At 36.1% G+C, this 10,708-nt stretch overlaps 1 protein-coding gene across 1 annotated transcript; it reads right to left on the bottom strand.

The window, feature by feature from the left end:
* Positions 1-6,757: 6,757 nt before the first annotated feature.
* On the bottom strand, positions 6,758-9,572 carry LOC110113665 (bZIP transcription factor 50). The gene is made up of 3 exons (XM_020846332.2): positions 8,924-9,572; positions 8,501-8,730; positions 6,758-7,161 (listed from the first exon to the last, which is right to left on the bottom strand). The coding sequence occupies exons 1-3, from the start codon at positions 9,442-9,444 to the stop codon at positions 6,905-6,907; spliced, it is 1,008 nt and encodes a 335-aa protein (XP_020701991.1). The 5' UTR covers positions 9,445-9,572; the 3' UTR covers positions 6,758-6,904.
* Positions 9,573-10,708: the final 1,136 nt, after the last annotated feature.

The following is a 10,708-nucleotide window of genomic DNA, read 5'->3' as shown; positions in this document are numbered from 1 at the left end:
ATTTTCTTAGAAAAGAGCGAGTTCACTAAATTCTTTGTGTTTGATTATACTGAGATTTGAAGTCTCTCTTTAAGATTATACTGAGATTTGAAGCCTCTCTTTGATTCATCGAGTTCTTAAATAAGTTGGGCTCTCCCGTGATGAGTTAAATTTGTGAATGAGCTAGACTCTCTTTTGACGAGTTTACTTTTTAGATAAGTTGAACTCTATTTTGACAACCTCAATTGTTAGATGAGTTGAATATGGGAGACGATGTTAGCCTAACGAGTAGACCCAATGAGTGGACTTAACAAGTAGACCCGACGAATCATTATTGAATTCCAAGAGTGAGTTTCCCAAGTATTTACAAACTCCATCTCTGTTCTACTTCTCTACTTCTTGAAGCGCTTATTTTTTGAATCTACGGCCACGACACCTTTTAAGATGTTGAATCTAATTTTATCCATAGGCAACACCAAGACCTTTTTAACAAAACTTATAAGACTCAAAACATAACACTAGGTAAAAAGAAAAAGAAAGAAAGTGAAAGAAAAAGATACCTATTTTAAAATTTTCATTGAAACTAATTGTATCATTTCCTCTATTAAATTTGTCCTATGACCATTTATTTATAAGATTTTAAGGCCAAATAAAAAGCTAAACAAAGAAACATATTCATTTACATGAGTTGTGTAGCTTAAAAGGTATGCAACCAAGAAGTACAAAAATTTGCATGGATAATTAATATATGGAAAGCCACTAGTCAAGGGCCCATAAAGGAAACTTGATGAATATGCCACATCATATGATAGGTAAAAAGTGGGGAAAAAGCAAACCAAGTGACAAATGACGAATGGTGAGTGTGCATCAAGTGATACGTGATGAGTAGGCTCGTCTAGTGATTGACAAGTCACTATTAAGCTCACCAAATAATGTGTAATAAGTGAAGAGTTGACACATCCAGTGAGGAATAACAAGTGACCACGTCGAGTGACGAGCCGGATCAAAAGTTAAGCAAGTTCATAATAATCCTAACAAGCCCATAACATACTTTGAAAGTCCCGGTAGAGTCCACAAAGAATTTCTAAAGAGGTCACGAAGAGCTCTTACAAAGTTCTTAGAGAACTGTTGAAGAGTCCCTGGCGAATTCCTAAAGAGTGCACATTGGCCTTCGACGACTACACATTTAACCTTCCTTGCTAACACAGATATTGCTTGAACGAGGCTATTGGCATATTCATATAAACATAGACCACTCAAAGATGTGAGACCATCCATTCAGTTAAAACAATCCGCTCGATTTTTTTTCTGAGTTTGATCAATAAGGTTAAAACCCTTGCCTTTGTTTGCTACAACATTCAATGAGGTTTAACACCCTCCATTGAACTTTAACCTGAAGAGTTCCTAGAGGCTCCATGAAGAGTTCTTAGAGAATTATTAGAGAGTTTTCAAGAGCCAACATGGATTCTTAGAGTCCTTGGAGCGTCCTTGGAGAGTCCTTGAAGTGTTCTTGTAAAGTCCCCAAAAAATTCCTGGAGAGTGCACTTTGTCCTTCAACAAGTGTACCTTCGACCTTCCTCGCCTCAAGGCTAGTTGAGCTTGATCAAACAAGGTCATTAGCATATTTAGATATATATTTCACTCGCTAATTACCTTGAATTTTGGAGGGTGGCTTGCAAAATGAACAAGAGAAATAACATAACGAAGCAAAAAAACATAACAAGTAGAGAATATCATAATAACTTTATAGTTTAAACAATATTTCAAGCACTATTTGACATTTTATCATTTATGTCATTAGACTTTATCCATGCCAAAGATGAGTTTGTCAAGTGGGCCGAACAAGTGGGCCCATCGAGTAACGAGTGATGAGTGATGAGTGTGCCTGCCACGAATAGAATCTCTTTGAGTGATTTGAGATTATTCTCTTTAGGATTATTGGATATATCTTCTAAGGGAAACAAATTAAAAATAAAATAGACACCTTCATTAAGCACAAATTTCATCTACCTGGAAAGCTTAGCTCTTTTGCAGGCTATTTACCTAGGAGACTTAATTCATCTTTAGAGAGTAGTCTTATCACTTTTAATTTTAACCTTGAGCTTAGATCACTTTGATCCCTAAATAGTTTTTTTTCTAGTAAAGTTTTATTTTAAATTTTCTCATACTCCTTTGTTTTATTATATTTTTTATATTTAATATAAAGAAAAAAATTTTCTTAGAAAAGAACGAGTTCACTAAATTCTTTGTGTTTGATTATACTGAGATTTGAAGTCTCTCTTTGAGATTATACTGAGATTTGACGCCTCTCTTTGATTCATCGAGTTCTTAAATAAGTTGAGCTCTCCCATGATGAATTAAATTTGTGAATGAGCTAGACTCTCTTTTGATGAGTTTAATTTTTAGATAAGTTGAACTCTATTTTGACAACCTCAATTGTTAGGTGAGTTGAATATGGGTGACAAGGTTAGCCTAACGAGTAGACCCAATTAGTGGACATAACAAGTAGACCCGACGAATCATTATTGAATTCCAAGAGTGAGTTTCCCAAGTATTTGCAAACTCCATCTCTATTCTACTTCTCTGCTTCTTGAAGCACTTATTTTTTGAATCTATGGCCACGGTACCTTTTAAGATGTTGAATCTAATTTTATCCATAGGCAACACCAAGACTTTTTTCCCAAAACTTATAAGACTCAAAACATAACACTAGGTAAAAAGAAAAAGAAAGAAAGTGAAAGAGAAAGATACATATTTTAAAATTTTCATTGAAACTAATTGCATCCAAATGAAGTTTTCCTCTACTAAATTTATCCTATGACCATTTATTTATAAGATTCTAGGGTCAAATAAAAAGCTAAACAAAGAAACATATTCATTTACATGAGTTGTGTAGCCTAAAAGATATGCAACCAAGAAGTACAAAAAATTGCATGGATAATTAATATATGGAAAGCCACTAGTCAAGGGCCCATAGAGGAAACTTGATGAATTGGCCCCATCATATGATAGGTAAAAAGTAGGGAAAAAGCCAACCAAGTGACAAATGACGAATGGTGAGTGTGCATCAAGTGATAAGTAGGCTCGTCTAGTGATTGACAAGTCACTAGTAAGCTCGCCAAATATTGAGCAATAAGTGATGAGTTGACCCATCCAGTGAGGAATAACAAATGACCCCATCGAGTGATGAGCCGGATTATAAGTTAAGCAAGTTCATAATAATCCTAACAAGCCCATAACATACTTTGAAAGTCCCCGTAGAGTCCACAAAGAATTTCTAGAGAGCTCACCAAGAGCTCTTACAAAGTTCTTAGAGAATTGTTGAAGAGTCCCCGGCGAATTCCTAAAGAGTGCACATTGGCCTTTGACGACTACACATTTAACCTTCCTTGCTAACACAGATATAGCTTGAACAAGGCTATTGGCATATTCAGATAAACATAGACCACTCAAAGATGTGAGACTATCCATTCAGTTAAAACAATCCGCTCGATTTTTTTCCGAGTTTGATCAAGAAGGTTAAAACCCTTGCCTTTGTTTGCTACAACATTCAATATACAATTTGTGCTACTTTATATTGTTGTAGGAAAAATGACAAATTGCTTATGCTTTTAAATTTTCTACCAGATCGTCCTTTAGTTGTTATAATGAACTCTAAGGGTGCGTTTTGGATGGCATCAGAGTTGCTTTGCTTATAAAAAGTTATTAAAATTTTGATTTCGTTTAGGGGATTGCGGCCGAACAGGGTTAGAAAAAAATCGCGGCATAGAGTTGCTTCCCGCGACCTTTCCCCTTCTCTGACGGTTCGCTGCTTTCCGAGGAAAAATGACATAAATCCCCCCCGCTTGCAAATATTCGTGACCTTTGTACCCCACCGCTTCCGACCACTTCAAGATACCCTTTCTCTGCAACTATGAGAAGCGCAGCCTCCAACTCGTTCACCTCGCTCACCATTGTCGCACTGATCTCCACCACCTCGGCGTCAAACTCCTCCCCTCCGGCCTCTCCTGTCATCAGCGAACTCCTTTGTCACAGACCTGGTGAGCAAAGCAATGGGGGCCATTTTTCTCACTGAGTGGCGGAGGTTCGCCACTAGGAAGAGGTGGAGAAGTGGGTTACATTCTCGCTACTGAATAGAGAACTGTCATTTATATAATGCATGGGAACTAACAAAGAACCAAGCACCGCTCCATGAGCCATTCTAAAGTATGATTGCTGGGGCTTCCTCCTTAGTTGGGCGAATTATTACGTCGACATCCAATCCAGACGCGCCACGTCACCAAAGTACATCTGGTCCACGTCACCCAAATACACTGGGACTCGGTGTATTTGGGTGACGTGGCACGTCTGGATTGGTGTCCGGACGAATCCGGACACTAGACGTAATAATTTTTTTATTATTTATCACTTCCTACAAAACATTTATTTATTCATTTATTTATTGTCATTATTTTAAAATAAATATAATTTGTTGCTCCAATCAAAATTATAATTATATAATTAAATGCTCTTTATATAAACCTCTTTCTAAATTAATTTTAAATCTTACAAACGTTTTAATTTCCCTTCAGCTCTCTTAAAATTAAGGGAGTTTTACATACATACCACTTAATTTTATTTTTCATCATTTTAACATGTTTGGACCAAATAAAATCTTAAGTGATTTACATAACTCAACATTTTTATTTTTCATGAAAACCAGGCGCGATTCTAAACCGTTGTTTTACTTGAGAGAGTCCTTTGTGCTGCTTCATTTTTACTATCCACTTTGTTCTCTCAATTATCACAAACTCTCACAATATATAATTTAATTTTATATAATATGTTTTCTTCTTTAAAAAATATAGTGTCACTAAAATATGAAAAAATTTAGAGTAAAAAATTCTTCTCTCTTACTCTCTCATCATCTCTGAGCATTTATGTGAATTAAAATACAATATTGCATATAAACATAAAATTATAATACATTATGTCATACTTGAAAACTTTATTTTCTTTTGCTAAAGCATTCCTTGCAATTTTATTAATACTATAAATTTTACTATGAATTTTAAATTTTAATGATAACACAATGGTTAATTGGGGCGAGCCTATATTTTTTATAAAGAAAAATATTATAATACACGTTGATATCATATTTTTATTATCTTATTGATTTTAATATTATAATACAAGTTTAAAATTATTACCTCGTTGAAGATCGTCGGATACTCATATATCGCCGCCAGCTATCACCAACTCCGTTCTGTGATAAGGGCAGAGAAATGGGAACTTCACGAGAGAGAAAGAAAATACTGTAAGTCGCCCGTAAAACAGGCGACTTATCTTAAACATACAAGTCATCTGTTAAACAGGCTACTTTGACGAGTTTTTATTTTTTTTTTTCGCTTAATTATATCTTAAGCAAGGTTTAGTTTTGATACGTCATCAAAAAATTATTTTGATCGGGAACGAATCTCAAGGCAAGAATCAAGCCGGAAAACTTTAAAAATTAATTTTGTGATCACCTGAACTCTGATTTCAGCAAACTTACCGTCGAACTGAGCGTCTCAGAAATATGAACCCAACGACACCAAATTCGGATCAATCCGAGCCCAAATGAGTCCAAATCAAGGAGACTTCCGCCGGACTGTCACTTGAGGCTCCGAGCTCCATCATGCCACCACCTGACACCCGGAGTTCCACCGAAGTACCACCCTTCTACTACGGTCTTCCAGACTCCTATCTTCTGCCGACTACGATCCTCCCGACCTCTGTCGCCTACTATGGTCACTCCGACCTCCATCACTAGAAAATGGTCTTTCAAATCCCGGTCTCCTACTAACTACGGTCCTTCCGACCTCCATCACCAAACAACGATCTTTTAGACCCCAATCTCCTGCCGACTACGGTCCTCACGACCTCTGTCCCCTACTACGATCCTTCCGACCTACATTGCCAGACAATGATCTTCCTGACCCCAATCTCCTACCAACTACGGTCTTTCGGACCCCCGTCTCATGACAACTACAGCCCTTCCAACCAAACAAACATGTATATTATTGTAACTCCCACTATGTAATGCACTCTATATGATGTACATTTGTACCATCAAGCCAAAGCCTTCTCCCAAGGAAGGGTCTCATTTATAATCGACTGCAAATACTAGTGGATTCATTCAAACTGGGCCAAGCCCCATGATTTTTCCCCCTTTTCAGGGGTTTCCACATAAAAACTCTGTTGTCTCTTATGAACGCTACACCCTCTCTCTTATCTAATTGTGTGCTAAATCTTTGTACAATGCTAAGATGCTAAACTATATATTTTCTCTACCACCACGAATACTCCAGGACGCAACAAGTTTAAAAAATGCTGAAGATGAAATCAATTTCGAAGTTGAAATCATCAGCCCAATCAACAACTTTAGGCCTTGTTCAATACAACTTTCTAATTGATTTTTAAATTAATTTTCTAATATAAAAATATCTTGAACTAAAAATTTTGTACTTGAAAACTATCTAAGAAAACTATCACAAATGAAGCCTAAAAGTGACTTTTCAATTACGAACCCAAGCCTAATGTCTATTTTACTTTATCGTTCTAGTCCTATCCTTTGTTTGGAAGTTAAAATATGAGTGAGTGACCATGAAACACTGAAACTAATAGCTGTGGATTCATATTCAAATAAAAAACTGTCAAGAAATGCTATATTTGTACTTCAGAAATCATTATACTTCGCATATGCTAATATCACAGTTACAACATACGGAAATTTGAGAGGGGTTCGTAACTGGAATACTTTATGCTATCGTAAAACATAACTAGAACCTCAATATTATTTAAAAACAACGTAAGGTATAGCATCAATAATGTTTTGCAACGCACAAAAGTACTAATTAAAACATAACAGTAAAGGAAAGGAAAACCAATAACAGAACAATTCAAATCAGGCAAGAACAGCATGAAGAGGAAATAAAAAGAACTTCATCCTAGATTTCATGCTTCTACATCGTCTTTTCAGCTTATGCAGAATGAGTCTTAAATCTTTACCCAACATAAGACTTTTTCTACTTTTTGTTCTTGCAACTACCATTGCGAGATCTCTTCCCGAGCAGCTTAAGATTTTCAGGCTTTGCAGGCTGGGAAGAAGAAATAAGCACACGAGGCTCACGAACCAAAACAGGGAACCCAACAGCAGGGATTCTGTCAAGTGTAAAATAGCACCTCCGGATCAGGTAAACAGGATGACAAGGTAACCAAAATTTTTAAACATTCACAATTCAAAAGGTTCGAGCAAACTTCAAATTGAAAACAAAAGAACTGAAGAATATAAACTAAATTGATAAAAAGAATTATAGTTCAGCATATATGACTTGTATAGCCATTAATTCAAGATTTTCAACTTCCTTTTCATTTTTGTTCGGAGCATTTGAGTAGAGGATTTGAAATACTGCAAAATATTTATCTTTCGACAAATTTGAAATTCGTCGCCTAATGGATGAATTTCAAATGCATAGAAAACTTATGTTTTGTGACCCTCACCTTCTCTACCCGCAACCACTACACGCCATTGCCACCCCCGATTGTCATCCACCATATTTCAATGCATTTAAAATGTATCGTAACAAACACAAAAAAAAACTTTTTTTTTGGACATTTAGGCCATTTAAGGCAAACTCTCACACACAATGCATACACAATGACTCGAACCCAAGACCTCTTAGTTGGAAGCCTAAGCTCTCAACCAACAAGTCAAGGTGAGCTGTGTAAAAAAAAATTCATGCATGTACATTCCAAGTATTTTATTTTTTCTAAAATGCATGTATATAACCAATCGGGTCCTCATTTCTCAAATTTTCTTACTTCAAAACAAGGTACATGGGATCCCCATGGGTCAAGCTTAAGCTTCGAATGCAAGAGGAAGCTAAGCTAGATAAGAGATGAGATAAGCCATGAATGAAGTCCTCTATACTTACATAACAAAGGAATACCAAGAGAAAATGGGTTGGATGGGATGTGATCAACTAATTTGCAAGCTCTATATTTTCTACAGTTTAATCAGTACAAAAACTAGCGGAATTAACACTGCTACAGATGACTGTGAATTAAATAACATATTGTTTTTTTTTTTTGGGACATTTAGGCCAATTAAGGCAAACTCACGCACACCACGCATACACAAAGACTCGAACCCAGGACCTCTTAGTTGAAGCATAAGCTCTCAACCAATAGGCCATGATGAGCTGTGTAAATAACATATTGTAGATCTGATTAATTTTCAAGGTACTAACTTACAGGAAAGTCCTGCTGCTAGCATCTAATGCCTGCCAATATGGAGTCTGAATCTATGCAATTTTTTAAATGCAGGAAATTTCCAGCTCTTTCGGGAAAAAAAAAACAAAAAAAAATTAGAACAAACAAAAGACAACGCAAAAACTGAAATATATTGAAGAAGTATACACCTTTAATAATATTCTAACAATTGTAAGAAATTCAAAGATGCATATCCAAAGGCCTGGATATTGCTCATGGGATGCCTTACCCATAAAGAGTACGGCAGACTCCTGTTTGGCCACGGAAGCACCGCAGGACCTATTCTTCTGAAACTGCAAACTCCGGCGCAACGCCATGTTCTCCGCCGTATAGCAGCGGAGAGCATAGTCAAGGCGGCGATATTCTATCTCTAGGTGCTTATTCTTCATCTCAAGATCCTTTATGTACAACTTCTTCCTCTCCCTCGAGATCATAGCAGATTCTCTATTCCTCATTTGCCTGAGGATTTGAAGCATAAACATAAGCCAACAATTACAAATTCCACTAGTTAAATTACAGTAGATTTTTTTTTTTTTCCTTAGCTCCAATACAAAAAATTCTTTCCTTTATTTTTATTAACACTAAAGAAACAGAAAGAAAGATAAGTAATTAAGCTTGGAAGACCAAGCGAATATTTTCGAATCAAGCATACCTTCTCCGTTTCTTGATGACAAAATCGTCATCCTCCTCAACAACAACCACCTCAGGGACTTCCTTCTCTTTGCTATGGCCTTCCTTGGTTGACGCATCATACGATTCAGGAGTATCCACATCAGCCTTTGAGCTGATTGAGCCATCAAAGAGTGCGCCAGCGAATAGATCCACGCCACTATCCTCGCCGACCTCCTTTCCTCCGTCGCCCTCGCCCCAATCGACATCGTCCATAAGAAAGTTCTCGATGTAGTTCACGAACGAAGAGACGGAATCCGGAGAGCTCGGCTCCATCGATGGGGCTTCAACACTCGTAGGAGGAACCGGAGAAGAAGATCCAGAAGGCTGGAAAACATTAGAAGGGGGGTCGGATCCGGGAACCCAGGACTCGCGGAGGAGATCGAAGTCGAGGTCGAGATCAAAGTCGAAAATGGGGTCATCGCTGAATCGTTGCAAGAGAACATCGATATCGACGTCATCAACGATGTTAGGCTCCTGATTTGCAAAATTGTCTTCCGCCATGGTAAAGCATGCGAGAAAGAAAAGGGAGAATTTTTAGGGCTTCAAGGTTTTTTGTTGGCCAAAGGGGGACGGAATCAAGATATTAATGGAAGCGCGGTTTCTTGGACACCAAGCCTTCGCACTTTCGGCGATTTTTCGTTGCTTTCACCGTCCAACCAATTTTATATAGAAAAATATAGAAAAAAAATTTCAGAAATATTCTGCTTAAATTTCATTCAAGAATGAGCTACAAGATTAATGTTATATACTTATATCCCTCATTAGAAAAAAACGTGGTACAATTTTTATATATATTTAAATTATGTTTGAGACGACTTTTTTATAAATTTTTAAAATAAATTTTTTAATATAACATTTTTAGTTTTTATATAAAAATTTACTTTAAAAAACAGAAAAAAAAAAATCATACCAAATAAAACCTTGATCTCAAAATAAAAAATTAAAAGTTGAATTTGTCAAGTTGTAAAGATTTATATGATAGTCATATTTTATAATCCTTCAAATAATATATTTGATTGTACTTCTTTGATTTTTAGGTATAATTAAAATATTAAAAATATAAAGTCCTAAGAATATACAAATTTATTTAAAAAATATGAAGCATCTGAAGTAGAATACAATGGTGTTAGGTCACTAATAATATTTTTATATAATTTTTTTGTAATAAATATATTTGTCTCACCCAACTACTTTCCTCACTTGCTTACTTAGTCATGAAGAAATTGAAGAACGAAAAGAAGAGAAAGAAGAGAAAAAAATCTTTGTGTTGTATTTACCCATTATTATTATTACAGATTTTGTTTAATTTATTGTAAGTAATTATCTTCTTATTTATGTTTTCTATAATTTGATTTCTATCAATTTATCTCTCTTAAATCTATCAAAAATGCACTAAAAACACTGATAGAATTTTATTACTTGTTAGGCTATATGCTCATTATGTGATTTTACATTTTTCAGATAAAGGTAAGGATCATATGATACGATGCTCTGAACAGTATTGTTACTAGGGGTGTCAATTCGGGTCAGTGGGTCGGGTTCGGGTCAAACCCGAAACTGACCCGGCACTATTCGGGTTAACCCAAACCCGACCCGTCTTTAAAAATGGGTCAGAATTCCGGACCCAAACCCAACCCGATTCGGGTCCGGGTCAACCCGACACGACACAAATGACCCGAAGTTGACCTAAAATTGTTAATTTTCGGGTCAAAAATCGGGTCAATATTCAATTTTTGGGTCAAAATCGGGTCAAAAACGGGTCAAT

This window comes from Dendrobium catenatum, unplaced genomic scaffold (assembly GCF_001605985.2).
Source record: "Dendrobium catenatum unplaced genomic scaffold, ASM160598v2 original_scaffold_6507, whole genome shotgun sequence".
NCBI lineage: Eukaryota > Viridiplantae > Streptophyta > Magnoliopsida > Asparagales > Orchidaceae > Dendrobium > Dendrobium catenatum.
The sequence above is the reverse complement of the archived record's forward strand: the minus strand, read 5'-3'. Positions and strand labels throughout refer to the sequence as shown.